General features: G+C 45.3%; 1 protein-coding gene across 5 annotated transcripts in view; it reads left to right on the top strand.

The window, feature by feature from the left end:
- prkcz (protein kinase C, zeta) overlaps positions 1-22,040 on the top strand; it is a 426,501-nt gene that overhangs the window by 274,269 nt on the left and 130,192 nt on the right. For 4 of the 5 annotated variants that reach the window (XM_078425701.1, XM_078425698.1, XM_078425703.1 and 1 more), the window contains 3 exons: positions 1,201-1,389; positions 13,970-14,067; positions 15,329-15,415. In XM_078425701.1, the coding sequence (XP_078281827.1) occupies positions 1,201-1,389; positions 13,970-14,067; positions 15,329-15,415 (374 nt within the window). The remainder of the gene's footprint in view (positions 1-1,200; positions 1,390-13,969; positions 14,068-15,328; positions 15,416-22,040) is intronic. The other variant, XM_078425700.1, reaches the window with a different exon arrangement.

Raw genomic sequence — 22,040 nt, 5'->3', positions numbered from 1 at the left:
AATTACCATCTTTTTGGGCTGATTATCAATTAATGTGCGAATTTACTTCAAAATGTTATTAATATTCACATTATTTTGCAATGTCTGTTTTTACTTTGAAATGCACTAAAAGAGGCTTGAAACTGGTAATTTTGTGTGTAATTTTTGACGCCTGTTAAGCGCTCGGATCTTTTCCTCTTTTTTTACCTCACTCATATGCCTAATTATACTGCATCTGCCATGCATCTGCCCACTCACCCAACCTATGCAAGTCACCCTACAGTCTCATAGCATCCTCCTCGCAGCTCACACTGCCACCCAGCTTTGTATAATCCGTTTAAAGTGAGAGGGGAAAGATTTATTAGGAACTTGATGGCAATTTTTTTGCACAGAGGGTGGTGGGTATATGAAATGAGCTGCCAGAGGAGGTAGTTGAGGCAGATACTCCAACAACATTTAAAAAACATGTACCATAGATGGAAAAGGTTTAAAGAGATATAGACCAAATGCAGGCAAGTTGAATTAGCGTTGATGGAGCATCTTGGTTAGCATGGGCAAGTTTCCATGCTCTATGACTCTATGGTGTAAATCCACCCAGTGTGGGTATCACAGATGCCCTATGATATATGATACTTCATAATTTTCTCCAAGAAATTAAATTTATAATAAAAACTTAAGGAAAGGAACAGTGGTGCAGCGGTGGAGTTTCTGCCTTCGAGTGTCAGAGATACAGGTACGATCCTGTTGCTGTCTGTATGGAGTCTGCACAATCTCCCTGTTTTCTCCGGAGCTCCTCCCACACTCCAAAAACGTACAGGTTTGTGAGTTAATTTGCTATGGTAAAATTGTAAATTGTCCCTAGTGTGGAGGATAGTACTAGTGTACAGGGTGATTGCTGGTCAGCATCGACTCAGTCTTCAGAAAGTCCAAAGGAACAGATTCAGGCCATTTTGTCACTCGAGCCTGTCCTACTTTTCAGAAGCTGACACTGATTCAACATTGGCCTCACGTCTCATTATTTCATCCTCCCATAATGACACCATAGAGCAAAATTTTAGCTCCATATTTTCAAAATGAGGAGTTGCAGAGATGCAATGATCTTGGATTCATTGTTCTTCAATGTGTTAATTCATTTTGTAAATTATTTTGGTGAAGGAAGTGGCATTGGAAACCAAGTGTGCATGAATTGTATTAAGTAATTTGATGTTATTTGGGTTCCAGGACCTCAAGCCAGTCGTTGATGGTGTTGATGGAATCAAGATTTCTTCAGTGCTGGGTTTACAAGATTTTGATCTTATACGTGTCATTGGACGAGGCAGCTATGCTAAAGTTCTTCTTGTGCGTTTGAAGAAAAATGACTGTATTTATGCAATGAAAGTTGTAAAGAAGGAACTGGTCCACGATGATGAGGTAAAATTGGATAAAGAGTAATTATTTATCTTTATATCCAGCCTTTGACAGCTCAGCATATTGCAGATGATTACAACCAGAAAAATATTCTTGAAATAGAGTCACTGTCATAGAACAGAGCAGCACAAGAACAGACCTGTCGGCCCACAAAGTCTGTGGGAAACATGATGCCAAGAACATCACTTATATATATGCCTGCCATCCATATGCCTGTTAAAAAGTATTTAAAATGCCATTAACGTATCTGCTTCAACCCCGGCAGTGCATTCCAGGCACTCATCACCCTCTGTGTAAAAAAACTTGCCTCACACATCTTCTTTAAACTTTGTCCCTCTCATCTTTAGTATTTGATTTTTTTATTCATGGGAAAAATATTCTGACTGTCTACCGTATTTAACCCTCTCATAATTTGATGTACTTCTATCAGGACTCCCCGCAACATCTGGCTTTCCAGAGAAAGCAATCCAAGCAGGTTCAACCTCTCCCTGTAGTTATTACACCCTAATTCAGGGGTCATTCTGCTAAACCTCCTCTGCACCTGTGGCAAAGCCTGCACATCCTTCCTATAATGGGGCATTCAGAACTGCACACGATAATCCAAATGCAGCCTAACCAAAGTCCTCTGGAGCTGCATCATGACTCCTTGACTCTCTTAATACTCTGACCGATGAAAACAAGTATGCCATATGCCTTCTTTACCACTCTGTCTTCTTGTGTTGCCACTTTCAGGGACGTTATACAGGGAATGATTTGGCATGATTTTTATTTTATTATTCCATTTAAATACTTAAGAACTCTAGTTGAATTCAGTAATTGAAAATTAAATCTAATCCCTTGTTCTAACAGAATTCTGTTCCTTATTGCCGATTGTCCACTATAACCGTGTATTATCATGGTATGTTTATGAAATAACAAACTGCAGATGATGGATAATATAGAAAAGGACACAAAGTGCGGGTCAGGCAATATCTCTGGAGGACATGGAGAGGTCATGTCGAGATCCTTCTTCAGACTGATTCTGCTGAGTTACTCCAGTGCTTTGTGTCATTTCACCTCGATGTGACTGGTCTGCACCAGCGAGCCCTTCATCACCACACACCACATGGTCAGGTTGACACAGCTGTTGTGGCTCACATTGTACCCCGGGCTGCAGCACTTTCTTTAGGCTGCTGCCAACGACAGGACGGGCTTGGTTACCGTGGGCTCCCTCTCCATCAACTGCCGCCTTTTCCTTCTCTTTGCCCGCTCCATTGCCGCCTCCTCCTCCTTCTCTCAAATAGCATTAGTGACTGGCTAGTATCTATTCAATTATGTTGAAATTTCCAACTTGCACGTGTTTCTCTTGGTGCTTTCTCAACTGTTTTTGCACATGACAAAGTACTGAATGGCTATGGAAAGTGGCAATCAGCAGGACGCTTTCTTGCTGATGCCACAAGATTTCATGGTGTCCAATCTTAGTGATTCCAAGGACCTTTCCTATAACATATAACAACTACAGCATGGAAACAGGCCTGTCCGGCCCTACCGGTCCACGCCGACCATTCTCCTTGACCTAGTCTCATCTACCTGCACTCAGACCATAACCCTCTAATCCCCTCCTATCCATATACCTATCCAATTTACTCTTAAATAATAAAATCGAGCCAGCCTCCACCACTTCCACCGGAAGCCCATTCCATACAGCCACCACCCTCTGAGTAAAGAAGTTCCCCCTCATGTTACCCCTAAACCTTTGTCCCTCAATTCTGAAGCTATGTCCCCTTGTTGGAATCTTCCCCACTCTCAAAGGGAAAAGCCTACCCACGTCAACTCTGTCCGTCCCTCTCAAAATTTTAAAGACCTCTATCAAGTCCCCCCTCAACCTTCTACGCTCCAAAGAATAAAGACCCAACCTGTTCAACCTCTCTCTGTAGCCTAAGTGCTGAAACCCAGGCAACATTCTAGTAAATCTCCTCTGTACCCTCTCCATTTTGTCGACATCCTTCCTATAATTTGGCGACCAGAACTGCACACCATACTCCAGATTCGGCCTCACCAATGCCCTGTACAATTTTAACATTACATCCCAACTTCTATACTCGATGCTCTGATTTATAAAGGCAAGCATACCAAACGCCTTCTTCACCACCCTATCCACATGAGATTCCACTTTCAGGGAACAATGCACAGTTATTCCCAGATCCCTCTGTTCCACTGCATTCCTCAATTCCCTACCATTTACCCTGTACGTCCTATTTTGATTTGTCCTACCAAAATGCAGCACCTCACACTTATCAGCATTAAACTCCATCTGCCATCTTTCAGCCCACCCTTCCAAAAGGCCCAAGTCTCTCTGTAGACTTTGAAAATCTACCTCACTATCAACTACTCCACCTATCTATGTATCATCTGCATATTTACTAATCCAATTTGCCACACCATCATCCAGATCATTAATGTAAATGACAAACAACAGTGGACCCAACACAGATCCTTGGGGTACTCCACTAGACACTGGCCTCCAACCTGACATACTATTGTCAACCGTTACCCTCTGGTATCTCCCATTCAGCCATTGTTGAATCCATCTTGCAACCTCACTATTAATACCCAACGATTTAACCTTCTTAATCAACCTTCCATGTGGAACCTTGTCAAATGCCTTACTGAAGTCCATATAGACAACATCCACAGCCTTGCCCTTATCAATTTCCCTGGTAACCTCTTCAAAAAATTCAAGAAGATTAGTCAAACATGACCTTCCAGGCACAAATCCATGTTGACTGTTTCTAATCAGGCCTTGATTATCCAAATAATTATATATATTGTCCCTAAGTATCTTTTCCATTAATTTTCCCACCACAGACGTCAAACTAATAGGTCTATAATTGCTAGGTTTACTTTTAGAACCTTTTTTAAACAAGGGCACAACATGCGCAATGCGCCAATCTTCCGGCACCATCCCCGTTTCTAATGACGTTTGAAATATTTCCGTCATAGCCCCTGCTATTTCTGCACTAACTTCCCTCAATGTCCTAGGGAATATCCTATCAGGACCTGGAGACTTATCCACTTTTATATTTTTCAAAAGTGTCCGTACCTCCTCTTCTTTAATCCTCCTAATTTCCATCACTACTCTACTTGTTTCGCATAATTCAATATCCTTCTCCTCGGTAAATACCGAAGAAAAGAAATTGTTTAATATCTCCCCCATTTCTTCCGGCTCAGCACATAGCTGACCACTCTGACTCTCTAATGGACCAATTTTATCCCTCACTATCCTTTTGCTATTGACATATCTGTAGAACCCCTTGGGGTTTACTTTTACATTACTTGCCAAAGCAGCCTCATATCTTTTTTTCGCTTTTCTAATTTCCTTCTTAAGATTCCTTTTACATACTTTATATTCCTCAAGAACCTCATTTACTCCCTGCCGCTTATATTTATTGTATATCTCCCTCTTTTTCCGAACCAAGTGTCCAATTTCCCTGGAAAACCACGGCTCTTTCAAATTATTATTCTTTCCTTTCCACCGAACAGGGACATAAAGACTCTGTACTCTCAAAATTTCACCTTTAAATATCCTCCATTTCTCTATTATATCCTTTTCATAAAACAAAAATTTCCATTTCACTCCTTTTAAATCCTTTCTCATCTCCTCAAAATTAGCCTTTCTCCAATCCAAAATCTCAACCCTTGGTCCAGATTTGACCTTCTCCATAATGATATTAAAACTAATGGCATTGTGATCACTAGACCCAAAGTGCTCCTCAACACATACCTCCGTCACCTGACCCATCTCATTTCCTAACAGGAGGTCCAACACTGCCCCTTCTCTGGTAGGTACCTCTACGTATTGCTGCAAAAAACTATCCTGCACACATTTTACAAACTCCAAACCATCCAGCCCTTTAACAGAATGCGATTCCCAGTCTATATACGGAAAATTGAAATCACCCACAATCACCACTCTGTGCTTACTACTAATATCTGCTATCTCCTTACATATTTGCTCTTCCAATTCTCGTTCCCTATTTGGCGGTCTATAATACACCCCTATAAGTGTTGCTAAACCTTTCTCATTTCTGAGTTCCACCCAAACAGCCTCCCTAATCGAACCTTCTAGTCTGTCCTGCCAAAGCACTGCTGTGATATCCTCCCTGACAACCAATGCAACACCCCCACCTCTTGCCCCTCCGATTCTATCACATCTGAAACAATGAAATCCTGGAATATTTAATTGCCAATCGCAACCCTCCTGCAACCATGTTTCACTGATCACCACAACATCATACTTCCAGATGTCAATCCAGGCTCTAAGCTCATCCACCTTTCTTACAATGCTCCTAGCATTAAAATATACACATTTAAGGGACCCATCATTTCTTATTCTCAGTTTATTTCTTTTCCCTTCTTTCTCTCCTACATATTGGGTCTGAGTGTTTCCCTTTTCTGCCTCCTGCCTCACACACTGCCTGTTAGCTATCTGTGTTTGAGTCCCTCCCCCCAACCGTACTAGTTTAAAGTCTCCGCAATTATTTTAGCAAATCTCCCCGCCAGGATATTGGTTCCCCTCAGGTTCAGATGCAACCCGTCCTTTTTGTACAGGTCATACTTCCCCCAGAAGAGGTCCCAATGATCCAGAAACTTGAAACCCTGCTCCCTGCACCAGTTCCTCAGCCACTTATTTATCCTCCACCTCACTCCATTCCTGTTCTCACTATCGCGTGGCACAGGCAGTAAGCCTGAGATTATTACTTTGGAAGTCCTTTTTTTTAACTCTCTTCCTAGCCCCCTAAATTCTCCTTTCAGGACCTCTTCCCTTATCCTACCTATATTGTTGGTACTTATATGTACCACGACCTCTGGCTCCTCTCCCTCCCCTTTCAGGATATCCTGGACACGCTCAGACACATCCCGGACACCGGCACCAGGGAGGCAAACCACCATCCGGGTCTCCCGACTGCGTCCACAGAAACGCCTATCTGACCCCCTCACTATAGAGTCCCCTATTACTATCGCTCTCCTCTTCCTTTCCCTACCCTTCTGAGCAACAGTGCCGGACTCCTTGCCAGAGGCCCGGGCACCGTCGCTGCCCCCAAGTAGGCTGTCCCCCCCCAACAGTACTTAAACAGGAGTACTTATTTCCAAGGGGTACAGCCACCGGGGTACTCCCTAGTCCCTGCCTCTGCTCCTTGCCCCCCCTAACAGTGACCCACTTGTCTACCTCCCGTGGTCTAGGAGTGACCACCTCTCTGTAACTCCTATCTATAACCTCCTCACTCTCCCTGACCAGACGGAGGTCATCAATCTGCTGCTCCAGGTTCCTAATATGGTCCCTTAGGCGCCCCATCTCGTCGCACCTGGCGCAGATGTGGATGTCTGGAAGACTATCAGACTCCCAGATTCCCCACATCCGACACCCAGAACAAAAAACTGCCCTGGCACTCATACTCTCTAAACAAAGCCCCGTGCTCAGTTACTAAACCTACCGCCCGGCCGCTACTCCAACCGCTCCAACCGCCCACCCAAAAGAACTGAGTGATATCCTGGGAGAGGCGAAAAACCGGATAAAAAACCCAGGCCAATTTGGGAAAAAATCCGGAAAATTCCTCTCCGACCCCAAGCTAGGCGATCGAAACTTGTCCGGGAGATCACACAGGTCTTACTCCTTACTATCCCCACACAATCCCCACACAATCCCCACACACTACTTCCCAAGCAACACAGCTTGGTGCTGCTTGCTGCTCTGCTGCTGCTGCTTGCTGCTGCTGCTACTGCTGCTGCTTCTGCTGCTGCTGCTGCTGATTGCTGCTGCTACTGCTTTCAACTATTTACTGCTTTGCACCCAATCCTGGAGGGTGTTGTACTGCAGATGATGGAAGACAGAAGCAGGGATTGTTAAGGGTGGTGGAGGAGGTTAGAATGTTAGAAATATATGATTCTTTTGGCTGTTGCCTCACAAACCCGGGGGCAACCTCTTCAATACAGGCAACAGTTTTCCGAAAACTTTGCAGATCCACTGGGCTCTGACTTTGGCTGAATGAGGTGCTTACAATGCTGGCCGATCTGAACTGATTTATTTGCACAGAGTGGAGTTTGATACAACTAAACAGCCATTTTCAGCTTCCTGACCCACAGGGCATTTGTGGACTCGATAGATTTTTCCGCAGCTGGTTTTAATGGTTTTAATTGGCACAACGACTAAATGGGAAAATGAAGTCAAACTGTCATTATCCTTTGAAATGTTTGCACTACCAATTCCAATGCTACAGCATTGTCTGTATCTGACCTACATCGATGAATGAATCCACTCATTCTTGCTTATTCACTTCTAGACTTGGCTGTTCTGTTCTTTTCTGCACAACTTCACATATTCAAACCTCTGCTCTAAAGTCTAAAATTCTGCTCTCCCAAATCTGAGTTTTAACTCAGTCCAGGTTCACCAATAACTTTATGCTTACTAGAAAATAGGTACAGGAGGAGGCCATTTGGCCCTTTGAGCCAGCACCGCCATTCATTGTGATCATGGCTCATCATCTAGTCAGTAACCTGTGCCTGCCTTCTTCCCATATCCCTTGATTCCACTAGCCCCGAGAGCTCTATCTAACTCTCTTTTAAATTCATCCAGTGAATTGGCTTCCACTGCCTTCTGTGGCAGAGAATCCTGCAAATTCACAACCCTCTGGGTGAAAAAGTTTCTTCTCACCTCAGTTTTTAAAATTCTTAGACTGTGGCCCCTGGTTCTGGACTCCCCCAACATTATATAACAACTACAGCATGGAAACAGGCCTGTCCGGCCCTACCAGTCCACGCCGACCATTCTCCCTGACCTAGTCTCATCTACCTGCACTCAGACCATAACCCTCTAATCCCCTCTTATCCATATACCTATCCAATTTACTCTTAAATAATAAAATCGAGCCAGCCTCCACCACTTCCACCGGAAGCCCATTCCATACAGCCACAACCCTCTGAGTAAAGAAGTTCCCCCTCATGTTACCCCTAAACCTTTGTCCCTCAATTCTGAAGCTATGTCCCCTTGTTGGAATCTTCCCCACTCTCAAAGGGAAAAGCCTACCCACGTCAACTCTGTCCGTCCCTCTCAAAATTTTAAAAACCTCTATCAAGTCCCCCCTCAACCTTCTACGCTCCAAAGAATAAAGACCCAACCTGTTCAACCTCTCTCTGTAGCCTAAGTGCTGAAACCCAGGCAACATTCTAGTAAATCTCCTCTGTACCCTCTCCATTTTGTCGACATCCTTCCTATAATTTGGCGACCAGAACTGCACACCATACTCCAGATTCGGCCTCACCAATGCCCTGTACAATTTCAACATTACATCCCAACTTCTATACTCGATGCTCTGATTTATAAAGGCAAGCAAACCAAACGCCTTCTTCACCACCCTATCCACATTTTTCCTGCATCTAGTTTGTCCAGTCCTTTTATAATTTTATACGTCTCTATAAGATCCCCTCTCATCCTTCTAAACATCAATGAATACAAGCCCAATCTTTCCTCATATAACAGTCCCACCATCCCAGGGATTAACCTCATGAACCTACGCTGCACTGCCTCAATAGCAAGGACCACCTTCCTCAAATAGGAGACCAAAACTGCACACAATACTCCAGATGTGGTCTCATCAGGGCCCTATACAACTGCAGAAGGACCTCTTTGCTCCTATACTCAAATCCTCTTTTTATGAAGGCCATTAGCTTTCTTCACTGCCTGCTGTACCTGCACGCTTACTTTCAGCGACTTCCCCTTTACCTAATCTGACACCATTGAGATAATAATCTGCCTCCTTGTTTTTGCCGCCAAAGTGGATATTATACTGCATCTGCCATGCATCTGCCCACTCACTCAACCTGTCCAAGTCACACTGCCACCTCCTAACATCCTCTTCACAGTTCACACTGCCACCCAGCTTTGTGTCATCTGCAAACGTGGTAGTGTTTCTTCTAATTCCATCATCCAAATCATTAATATATAGTGAATAGTTGCAGCCCCAACACCGAGCCTTGCGGCACTCCACTCGCCACTGCCTGCCATTCTGAAAAGGACCCGTTTATTCCTACTATTTGCTTCCTGTCTGCCAACCAATTCCCTATCCATATCAATACCCTACTCCCAATACCATGTGCTCTAATTTGCTCTCCCTAATACCATGTGCACCAACCTCCCATGTGGGACCTTATCAAAGGCTTTCTGAAAGTCTAGATACACTACATCCACTGGCTCCATTTCATCCATTTTACTTGTCACATCTTCAAAAAATTCCAGAAAATGAGTCAAGCAGATTTTCTCATTCAAAATTCAAGCTGACTTGGACCAATCCTTTTACTGCTATTCAAATGCACCATTATTACCTCTTTAATAATTGACTCCAGCATCTTCCCCACCACCGATGTCAGGCTAACTGTTCTATAATTCCCCGTTTTGTCTCTCGCTCCTTTCTTGAAAAGTGGGATAACATTAGCTACCCTCCAATCCACAGGAACTGACACTTCTGATTTAACCTTCTCCCTCTCAAATTGCAGATTAAAACTAATCATATTATGGTCACTACCTCCAAGCGGTTCCTTTACCTTTAGTTCCCTTATTAAATCTGCTTCATTGGACAACGCTAAATCCAGAATTGTCCTCTCTGGTAGGCTCCAGAACAAGCTGCTCTAAGAATCCATCTCGGAGGCACTCTACAAACTCCCTTTCTTGGGGTCCAGAACCAACCTGATTTTCTCAGTCGACCTGTATGTTTAAATCCCCCATAACCACAGTGGCATTAGCTTTGTTACACGCCAGTTTTAACTCCTACTGCAACTTACACCCTATATCCAGGTTATTGTTTGGGGGCCTGTAGATAACTCCCACTATGTAGATAACTCCCATTAGTGTCTTCTTACCTTTACAATTCCTCAACTTTCTCCACAGTGACTCTACATCGTCAGTCCCTATGTCACCCCTCGCAAGGGACTGAATTTCATCCCTTACCAACAGAGTTACCCGGCCTCCTCAGCCCGCCTGCCTGTCCTTTCTATAGGACATATAACCCTGAATATTCAGTTCCCAGTCCCGATCATCCTGCAGCCATATCTCTGTAATCCCCACAATGTCATATCTACCATTCCCTAACTGAGCCTTAAGCTCATCCACTTTATTTCTTAAACTGACCTCAACTTACTATTCCTGCCACAGGAATTACTTGTGTTTAAAATTCTTGTCGTTGCTTTCAGAAACATAGAAAATAGGTACAGGAAGAGGCCATTTGGCCCTTCGAGCCAGCACCGCCATTCATTGTGATCATGGCTGATCATCTACAATCAGTAACCCGTGCCTGCCTTCTCCCCATATCCCTTGATTCCACTAGCCCCAAGAGCTCTATCTAACTCTCTTTTAAATCCATCCAGTGATTTGGCCTCCACTGTCCTGTGTGGCAGAGAATTCCACAAATTCACAACTCTCTGGGTGAAAAAGTTCCTTCTCACCTCAGTTTTAAATGGCCTCCCCTTTATTCTAAGACTGTGGCCCCTGGTTCTGGACTCACCCAACATTGGGAACATTTTTCCTGCATCTAGCTTGTCCAGTCCTTTTATAATTTTATATGTCTCTATAAGATGTGTAAATTTGCCCGGTGTGGGACGAATAAAGGAATATAGAGATCCCCTCTCATCCTTCTAAACTCCAGTGACTACAAGCCTACTCCTTTCAATCTTTCCTCATATGACAGTCCCGCCATTCCGGGAATCCATCTTGTGAACCTACGCTGCACTGCCTCAATTACAAGGATGTCCTTCCTCAAATTAGGAGACCAAAACTGTAGACAATACTCCAGATACGGTCTTACCAGGGCCCTATACAACTGCAGAAGAACCTATACTGAAATCCTCTCGTAATGAAGGCCAACATGCCATTAGCTTTCTTCACTGCCTGCTGTACCTGCACGCCAACTTTCAGTGACTGGTGTACAAGGACACACAGGTCTCGCTGCACTTCCCTCTTACCTAACCTGACACCTTTGAGATCATAATTTGCCTCCTTGTACTTGCCACCAAAGTGGAAACCTCACATTTATCTATATTATACTGCATCTGCCACGCATCTGCCTTCTCACTCAACCTGTCCAGGCCACCCTGCAACCTCCTAACATCCTCTTCGCAGTTCACACTGCCACCCAGGTTTGTGTCATCTGCAAACTTGCTCGTGTTACTTCTAATTGCTAAACACTTTAACTCCCCTTCCCATTCCGACACTGACCTTTCTATCCTGGGTCTCCTCCATTGTCAGAGTGAGGCCCAGCACAAAATGGAGGAAGAGCACCCCATATTTCGTTTGGGCAGCTTACACCCCAGTGGTATGAACATTGACTTCTCTAACTTCAAGTAACCTTTGCTTTCCCTCTCTCTCCATCCCTCCCCCTTCCCAGTTCTCCGACCAATCTCAAGTCAAGTCAAGTTTATTTGTCACATACACATAAATGTGCAGTGAAATGAAAGATTACCCACAGTCCAACAACAAGAGCAATAAAAATAAGCAATAACACACACAATCAAACAAAAAGAAACATCCATCACAGTGAGTCTCCTCACTGTGATGGAAGGCCAGAATGTCTTTTCTCTTCCCCTGCCGTCTTCTCCCGCGGTCAGGCTGTTGAAGTTGCCACGTTCCAGGCCGCGCCGGATGGTGAAAGGTCCGCAGCTGCTGCCGCTGACTGTCCCCGACTACATTTGATCTCCGTTTGCTTTGTTGTTACCTTCTCCCAGCTAACAATGATCTATTCTACATTTCTGAAGAAGTCTGAAGAAGGGTCTCTACCTGAAACGTCACCCATTCCTTCTCTCCAGAGATGCTGCCTGTCCCACTGAGTTACTCCAGCATTTTGTGTATCTTCAGTTTAAACCAGCATCAGTTCCTTCCTAAGCAAGTTGAGGGATGGCTTGTTATGGGGATTAAAGCTATGAAAGGTTTCAGTAGAGTACCTCTAGTTTCCAGTTATGAAAGCCAGAACTAGGACTAAGGACCATCAGTATAAAATAATCACCAAGGAAGCTAGGTGGAAAATTTAGAGCAAAATACTTTACAATACAATACAATACAATATATCTTTATTGTCATTGTACAGGGGTACAACGAGATTGGGAATGCGCCTCCCATACGATGCAATAAATTAATTAGCTAGTCAGTATTCATTTAAACAACCCACTGAAACAAATTAGAACAGTAGGACTGGTTCATAGCAGCTATGGCTCTGGGGATGAAGCTGTTCCTGAGTCTGGAGGTGCGGGCATAGAAGGCCTTGCATCGTCTGCCCGATGGTAGAAGTTCAGATAGACTGTTGCAGGGGTGTGAAGAGTCTTTGTGGATGCTGGTGGCTTTTCTGAGACATCGTGTGTTGTAGATGCCCTCCAAGGCTCGTAGCTGTGTTCCGATGGTCCTCTGAGCTCTATGAACTACCCGCTGAAGAGCTTTCCTCTCTGCCTCTGTGCAGCTGAGATATCACACAAGGATGCCATGTGTTAGGATGCTCTCTATGGTGCAGCGGTAGAAGGTCGTCAGCAGCTGTTGGGGTAGACCAGACTTTTTCAGTGTTCTTAGGTAGAACAGTCGTTGCTGTGCCTTCTTGACCAGCGCAGCAGTGTTATTGGACCATGTTAGGTCCTCCAAAATGTGAGTGCCCAGAAACTTGAAGCTGGACACTCTCTCCACACTGTCCCCATTGATAAAGATCGGGGCGTATTCCCCGTTGTGTGACCTACGGAAGTTGATGATCAGCTCCTTGGTCTTGGTGGTATTTAGGGACATTACGAGGGATCAATGAGAGTGTAGAACTCACTATCAAACGAAAGAATTATTCTGGTTTAGAGGAAGTTAAACCAGACTTGAGCAGTACAACAAGGGATAGGCATTTCAGCCCACAATGTTTGTGCTGAACACGATGCCAAGTTAAACTGATCTCATCGGCCTCTTAAATGTCACTATGGTATCTGCCTCCACTACCACCCCTGGCAATGCGTTCCGGGCCCCACCACTCTGTAAAAATAACTTGCCACTCACAGTTGCATTAGACATTCCCCCTTTCACTTTACAGCTATGTTCTCCAGTGTTGGCCATTTGCACGCTGGAAAAAAGGTTGTGATTGTCTACCTTATCTATGCTTATAATTTTATATATTTTGATTAAGTCTCCCCTCAAACATATCAAGGAAAAGGAACAGGTAAATATGCTGAAAAAGCACAAATGAGAGGGAGCTCTGGTGGATCATGGACTGGTTGGATAAAATAGTTCGGATTGTTTCCCATCTGTCTAAACTGTAAAGCTGCTTCTTCTAAATACTATTTTGAATCACAAAGCTACTATTTGGGCTAAAATCTATTTGTGTTTTATGATCATTTTTATGCCAGATTAGAAATCGGACAAAATTAATGGGAAAGAGATGCATAAATCAATCTTCTGTCACCTGGCACCCAACTTAATTTAATTGATTTTGAAGATATGTAACTTAGAAACATAAGAAATGCAGATGCTGGAAACTTGAGCAAAACTCAAAGTGCTGGAGGAACTCCGTAAGTCACAATGCATGTCTATTTTTCTCTGCAGGATATTGACTGGGTGCAGACAGAAAAACATGTGTTTGAACAGGCCTCCAGTAACCCATTTCTTGTTGGTCTTCATTCTTGTTTCCAAACAGAAAGCAGGTAAGAAATGTTTCTTATTGAAACGGACTTTTATTTGCCTCCTTGGTTCTTTTATTGGATCCCATTACAAATAACTATGGATTTGGAGAGATGAAAATCTTAAGGAAGAATCCCAGATGGTATGTATTTTCATTGATTTTAGATATAATTTATTGTCAAGAGATTGTGAACTCAAATTTTAAAATAGGCCATTCCACAAACTTGTTTTCAGTAAACAAACTATAATATTGGAGCACTGAAACATCAACAAGGCGGGCTTTCTTAGTAATGGTACTGTAATTTAAAAATAATTCTTAAGCTATTGTATCTTTGGGATATTTTGGCTCAGATTTGAATGTCAAAAAGAGAGCTATTGCATCTTAAGACCCATACAATCAAGCAGTAAAAACATCAGTAACGTGTACATTATCTATATACTAAAACTCTCGTTTGTTTGTCCCTGAAGTACAGCCAAAACGGTACACGATAGATAGTGCGACAATTTTAGGCCCACCTTACTCACCGTGGAATTCTAAAATAAAAAACAACAAATGCCAGGGGTGCTCAGCAGGCAGTATTGGTGAAGAACAAAATAAAGTTAACATTTCATATCATTGGTCTTTCAACAGAGTTTGGCTGAGAAGGCTAAACAGGGTATTTTCTTTTATTAGCTAAGATATGGAGTACAAATGCAAAGAAGCAATGAATGAACTGCAGGTAAAACTCATCAGAACACAGTGAATGTTGCCACTTTTAACAGTACCAGTGATGGTATAAAAGACCTTTACAAAAATATAACCAGAGCTAAATAAATATTGTTATAAGGGAAGATAGGCTAGATTGGGCAGTTTTCCTCCGAAAAAGGCTGATGGGAGGTTAAATAGAGATGAAAGACCCAGAAAGGGTGAACTGTAAATACCTTTGTAGCTTCGCACTAAGGTGTAATCGACACAAATTAGGATTTTTTTCCACATTCATCTCTTACGGTAATAAATAATATTAAAGGTGAATTTGGAAAAATATATAATCTTGCAAACGATTGTCAGATGGGGCAGGAGGGAGATTGTTCTGGAACTCTGCCCTAAAAGGTAAAATCTGCGAACATGCGATATAGCAGAAAAATAACTTTTAAAATTACACAGCATTAGATTACATGCATTGAAACTTCAGGTGCCTCACATTTTGTGTTTTGCACGCAGATGTTACTTTATTTGTAGTATAGCAGTTTTCAACAATTTCTGCATTGTAGTTGTTAAAATGTATTTTCTGTTGCATCTTTTAGGTTGTTTTTGGTTATAGAATATGTCAATGGTGGCGACCTCATGTTTCATATGCAACGGCAAAGGAAACTTCCCGAAGAACATGCCAGGTAGAAGATGTTTAGTTTAGAGATACAGCGTGGAAATAGGGCCTTAGGCCCACCGAGCATCGATGTCCATTCACATTAGTTCTATGCTATCCCATTCACATTAGTTCTATGTTATCCACCCCCTAAACATTAGCGTAATTTGCAGAGGCTAATTAATCTATAAACGGCACGTCCTTGGGATGTAGCAGGAAACCGGAGCACACGGAAACACATGCAAACTTCACACAGTCAGCCCCTGAGGTCAGGATCGCATCGAGGTCTCTGGTGCTGTGAGGCAACAGCATTAATAGCTGCACCACTGTGCTGCCTTCAGTATGTACATCTTCTCACATTAACTAATAACAAAATAGTTGTGGATAATAACTCTGGGCAAAACTGAGTCAATGACATAGGTCAATAATAACCATGAGAAATACCTGCCTGGGAGAAAAGAATGAGACCGGTGCAGCAGCTTTTAGTTGTGCCAAACTAGATCATTATTACCTCTAGCCAAGTGTCGCGATGTATAAATTCATTAGGGGAACATACAGTGTTTTACACAGGATAGGGGATCAAGAACCAGAGGATATTGGTTTAAGGTGAGAGAGGAAGATTTAACAGGAACCTGATAGGTAACTTTTTCACTTAGAGGGTGGTGACTAGAGGTGGTTGAGGCTTGTGCAATAATAGCATTTAAAAGACACTTGGACAAGTACATGGATAGGAAATGTTTAGAGGGATATAGGCCAAACACTGGGCAAATGGGATTAGCTTAAATGAGGCATCTTGGTCAGTGTGAACAAGTTGGGTTGTGTGGTATCACACTATGACTCAATTAGTGTGGTCATACGTCCATTTGTTATTGGATGTAACATGGTATGTGCCTATATACATCTATCTATCTATCTATCTATCTATCTATCTATCTATCTATCTATCTCTATCACTAAAACTCTGATCTTGTATATATATATATATATATCCGTCTGTATCAGTGATTTCGCCAAAACAGTAAACCGTGGCGCCACAATTTTTGCACCGCCGTAATCACCACTTTCCCGGCTGGTGCCAATGACATTTTCATTTAATTTGGTCGTATTTTTGTTAAGTTGCAGAGGTTTTAAAGTTAAAACTTTAAAGTTAAGACTTAGTTAATTCAGAAACAACGGTTCTGAACTTAAAGAAAGGTAACTTTGAAGGGCATGAGACGTGAATTGGCCAAGATAGACTGGCAATTGATTCTTAAAGGGTTGACGGTGGATATGCAATGGAAGGCATTTAAAGACCGCATGGATGAACTACAACAATTGTTCATCCCAGTTTGGCAAAAGAATAAATCAGGGAAGGTAGTGCATCCGTGGCTAACAAGGGAGATTAGGGATAGTATCAAAACAAAAGATGAAGCGTACAAATTAGCAAGAAAAAGCAGCCTACCAGAGGACTGGGAGAAATTCAGAGTCCAGCAGAGGAGGACAAAGGGCTTAATTAGGAAAGGGAAAATAGATTATGAAAGAAAACTGGCAGTGAACATAAAGACTGACTGCAAAAGCTTTTATAGATATGTGAAGAGAAAAAGATTAGTTAAAACAAATGTCAGTCCCTTGCAGTCAGAAACAGGTGAATTGATCATGGGGAACAAGGACATGGCAGACCAATTGAATAACTACTTTGGTTCTGTCTTCACTAAGGAAGACATAAATAATCTGCCGGAAATAGCAGGGGACCCCGGGGGTCAAATGAGATGGAGGAACTGAGTGAAATCCAGGTTAGTCGGGAAGTGGTGTTAGGTAAATTGAATGGATTAAAGGCCGATAAATCCCCAGGGCCAGATAGGCTGCATCCCAGAGTGCTTAAGGAGGTAGCCCCAGAAATAGTGGATGCATTAGTGATAATTTTTCAAAACTCTTTAGATTCTGGAGTAGTTCCTGAGGATTGGAGGGTAGCTAATGTAACCCCACTTTTCAAAAAGGGAGGGAGAGAGAAAACGGGGAATTACAGACCAGTTAGTCTAACATCGGTAGTGGGGAAAATGCTAGAGTCAGTTATTAAAGATGGGATAGCAGCACATTTGGAAAATGGTGAAATCATTGGACAAAGTTAGCATGGATTTATGAAAGGTAAATCATGTCTGACGAATCTTAAAGAATTTTTCGAGGATGTAACTAGTAGAGTGGATAAGGGAGAACCAGTAGATGTGTTATATCTGGACTTCCAGAAGGCTTTCGACAAGGTCCCTCATAAGAGATTAGTATGCAAACTTAAAGCACATGGTATTGTGGGTTCAGTATTGATGTGGATAGAGAACTGGCTGGCAGACAGGAAGCAAAGAGTAGGAATAAACGGGTCCTTTTCAGAATGGCAGGCAGTGACTAGTGGGGTACCGCAAGGCTCAGTGCTGGGACCCCAGCTATTTACAATATATATTAATGATTTGGACGAGGGAATTGAATGCAACATCTCCAAGTTTGCGGATGACACGAAGCTGGGGGGCAGTGTTAGCTGCGAGGAGGATGCTAGGAGGCTGCAACGTGACTTGGATAGGTTAGGTGAGTGGGCAAATGCATGGCAAATGCAGTATAATGTGGATAAATGTGAGGTTATCCACTTTGGTGGCAGGAACAGGAAAGCAGACTATTACCTGAATGGTGGCCGATTAGGAGAAGGGGAGATGCAACGAGACCTGGGTGTCGTGCTACACCAGTTACTGAAAGTAGGCATGCAGGTGCAGCAGGCAGTGAAGAAAGCGAATGGTATGTTGGCATTCATAGCGAGGGGATTTGAGTATAGGAGCAGGGAGGTTCTGCTGCAGTTGTACAGGGCATTGGTGAGACCACACCTGGAGTATTGCGTACAGTTTTGGTCTTCTAATCTGAGGAAAGACATTCTTGCCATAGAGGGAGTACAGAGAAGGTTCACCAGATTGATTCCTGGGATGGCAGGACTTTCATATGAAGAAAGACTGGATAGACTCGGCTTGTACTCGCTGGAATTTAGAAGATTGAGGGGGGATCTTATAGAAACTTACAAAATTCTTAAGGGGTTGGACAGGCTAGATGCAGGAAGATTGTTCCCGATGTTGGGGAAGTCCAGAACAAGGGGCCCCAGTTTAAGGATAAGGGGGAAGTCTTTTAGGACCGAGATGAGAAAGTTTTTTTTCACACAGAGTGGTGAATCTGTAGAATTCTCTGCCACAGAAGGTAGTTGAGGCCAGTTCATTGGCTATATTTAAGAGGGAGTTAGATGTGGCCCTTGTGGCTAAAGGGATCAGGGGGTATGGAGAGAAGGCAGGTACGGGATACTGAGTTGGATGATCAGCCATGATCATGTTGAATGGCTGTGCAGGCTCGAAGGGCCGAATGACCTACTCCTGCACCTATTTTCTATGTTTCTAAAACATTTAATTTCTAACCGATTTCTTGATGGTCTTCAGCGTGTGACGTCACAATGCGCCTGTGAGATGAGCTCGCGCTCCTCCCCCCCCCCCCCTACAATTCATGCAGAAATATATATATATATATATATTTGTATGTATGTATATTTCCGCCCGCAATCACCGCCTCCCCTCTTCGCTCTCCCACATCCGGGGGACACTCCCGAGCAGGAGGGCGATGGTCGGACTGATGGTCCTCATCCTTCCCTTCCGTCCCTTCAACCCACGCACGGCGTCCTCGAGTCCCCGCTCCCGCCCGGGCCCAGCGCCCCGCACCGTTACCGCACACAAACTGCAGCGCAGCGGGCAGCTTCTTCTCCTCCTCCTTCAGCTGCCGCTTCCACCAATGGCGGCGTCAATGAGGGCCGTTGCCACCGACGGCCCCGTCGCCACTGACGGCCCCGTCGTGACTTCAGCGGCCTCCTCATGCCCCGCCATCTTGTGCGCGCCTGCCGCAGCGCCTCTCTCCCCTCGCTTCTCTCCCCTCCCCTTCTCCCAGAGTAGCCGCTGCCCGACTCGAGTAGTCCCACTTCCGCTGCCCGACTCAAGGAGTCCGGGGCTCCCTCCTCCTCCCTGCATGCTCGGTAAGTGCCTTTCGCCGCCAACAGCTCCACGGAGGGGAGTGGACGTGGGGGGGGCAAGTGGGTGGAGGTAGGAGGGGGGTGAGGGTGGGGGAGAGTGGGACTGGGGAGGAGGGCAGAGTGCGGGTGGGGAGGAGGAAGGGTAGGGGGGAGGGGACAGCGAGGGGGGGTGGTGGGGGGAAGAGAGAGTGGGGTTGGGAGGGAAGGGGGACAGTGAGGGTCAGGGAAGAGTGGGGGGGAGGGAAAGGCAGGTGGGTGGGGGGGGAAGGGGACAGTGAGAGTGAAAGGAGGAGGGTGGGGTGTGGAGAGAGGGGGTGTGGGGGGAAGGGGATGGTGGTGGGGGGGAGAGAGTGGGGGAAGGGGGACAGTGGGGGTGGAGAAGAGTGGGGGGGAGAGGGTGGGGAGGAAAGGGGGAGGGGGACAGAGAATGGGTGTAGGGCGAGTGGGTGGATGGGAGGGTGGGGGTAGGAGGGCGTGAGGGTGGGGGGAGGAGAGAGACGAGGCGGGGGGTGGGTGAGGAGGGGTGGAGGAGAGCGGGGGGTGGGGGACAGTGAGAGTGGGGCTGGGGAGGAGAGAATGTGGAGCAGAGAGTGGGGGTGGGAGGGAGAGTGGGACTGGGGAGGTGGGCAGGGTGGGGAGGAGGGTGGTGGGAAGGGGACAGCAGGGGTGGAGGGGAGGAGGGGTGGTGGGGGGATGAGAGACTGGGGGTGGGGGTGGGGGAGAGGGTTGAGGGTGCTACACCAATACAGGAGGCTTTGGGTCCCGGGCATTAGGTCACACCCTCTCCCCTTCCCTGTACCACCTTTAATTGCGCTCCCCCTCCCCTGGAGGAACACGGCACCACAGTGAAGGAGAAAGAAGATGGACGGTGTCAGTGGCTCCCTCTCCCGTTTCCCCTCCCCATCCCGTTACCCCCTCTTCACCCACCCCCCCCCCCCCCCTCTCTCCACCCCCACCCCTCCTCCTGTTTTTTTTAACAGACAGGTCCACGTGTTATATATATATCTGCATGAATTGTACAGGGGGGGGGGGGAGCTCATCTCACAGGCGCACGGGTGCCATTGTGACGTCACACGCTGAAGACCTTCAATAAATCGGTTAGAAATGAAATGTGTTAACTTTAAAAGCTCTAACTTAAAAAATATACGACCAATTTATATGAACTTGTTATAGGCACCGGCGGCGAGAGTGATGATTAAGGCGGTGCAAAAATAGCGGCGCTACGGTTTACCGTTTTGGCAAAATCATAGATACAGACGTTTATATTTATATATATATACTAGCAAAGCGGGCCCGTTGGGCCCATTCCCACACCTCCCATTCTCTCCTCCCCCAGCCCCACTCTTACTCTCCCCACACCCCCCCCCTTTCCCTACGACCTCCCCTTTTCCCAGTACCCCTATTTCCCCCACCACCAAGCCCACCCCGCACGACCCCTGTTGTCCCCCTCCCCAGTCCCCATTCGCAGACCCCCCCCCATTCTCTCTCGCCCAGACACACTCTTACTCTCCCCCACCCCCCCTTTCCCCTACTCTCTTTTGCCCCCAGCACCAACAGGTCCGGGGGGGGGGGCGGGGAGCGCATCAGTGAAAGGTCCGGGGGGGGGGGGGGGGGGGGGAGCGCATTAGTGAAAGGCCCGGAGAGAGGGGTGGGAGGGAGCGCATCAGTGAAAGGTCCGGGGGAGCGGGGGAGCGCATTAGTGAAAGGTCCGGAGGGGGGGGGGGGGGAGCGCATTAGTGAAAGGCCCGAGGGGGGGGGGGGGGATAGCGGGGAGAGGGTCTCCCGGGTGTGGGAGAGAGGAGAGAGGAGAGAGAAGAGAGAAGAGAGGAGAGAGGGGTGCCGGTGATCGCGTGCGGTCGGTGAGTGAGGAGAGTCCGCGCATGCGTGGTGGCGCCACGCTGAAAACATTCAATAAATCTGCAGGAGGGGGGGCAGCGCGAGCTCATCTCACAGGGGATGGTGACGTCACACGCCGAAGACCTTGGAAAAAACGGTTAGAAATAAAATGCTTTAACTTTAAAACCTCTGTAACTTTTGCCGAAATCAGCCGAAATAACTGAGAGAAAAAAAGTTTTGACTTTTAAACCTCTGTAACTTAAAAAATATACGACCGAATTAAATAAAAATATCATTTTCGGCAAGCGTCCAGCGGTGTGATTAAGGCGGTACAAAGATTGTGGCGCTACGGTTCACCGTTTTGCAGAAATCAGCCGAAATCACTGTTACAAATATACATACAAATCAGAGTTTTAGTAGTATTAAAGATTAAAGATAGAAGATAGATAGATAAATAGATTATATATATATATATATATATATATATACATATACAAGATCTGAGGATAGATAGATAGACAGACAGTCAGACAGACACAGATAGATAGATAGATAGATAGATAGATAGATAGATAGATAGATAGATAGATAGATAGATAGATAGATAGATAGATAGATAGATGTGGGGGGAATGGGGTGGGGGAGGGGAAAGGGGAGAGGGACACCGTCCTGTCAGAGGCCATCTTCTTTCTCCTTCACTGTGGTGCCGTGCTCCTCCAGGGGAGAGGAAGCGCAATTAAAGGTGGTACAGGGAAGGGGAGAGGGTGTGACCGAGGACCCCTGGACCCAAAGCCTCTCC

Source organism: Rhinoraja longicauda, chromosome 30 (genome assembly GCF_053455715.1).
Source record: "Rhinoraja longicauda isolate Sanriku21f chromosome 30, sRhiLon1.1, whole genome shotgun sequence".
NCBI lineage: Eukaryota > Metazoa > Chordata > Chondrichthyes > Rajiformes > Arhynchobatidae > Rhinoraja > Rhinoraja longicauda.
Note: the sequence above shows the minus strand (reverse complement) of the source record. Positions and strands in the feature narration are given on the sequence as shown.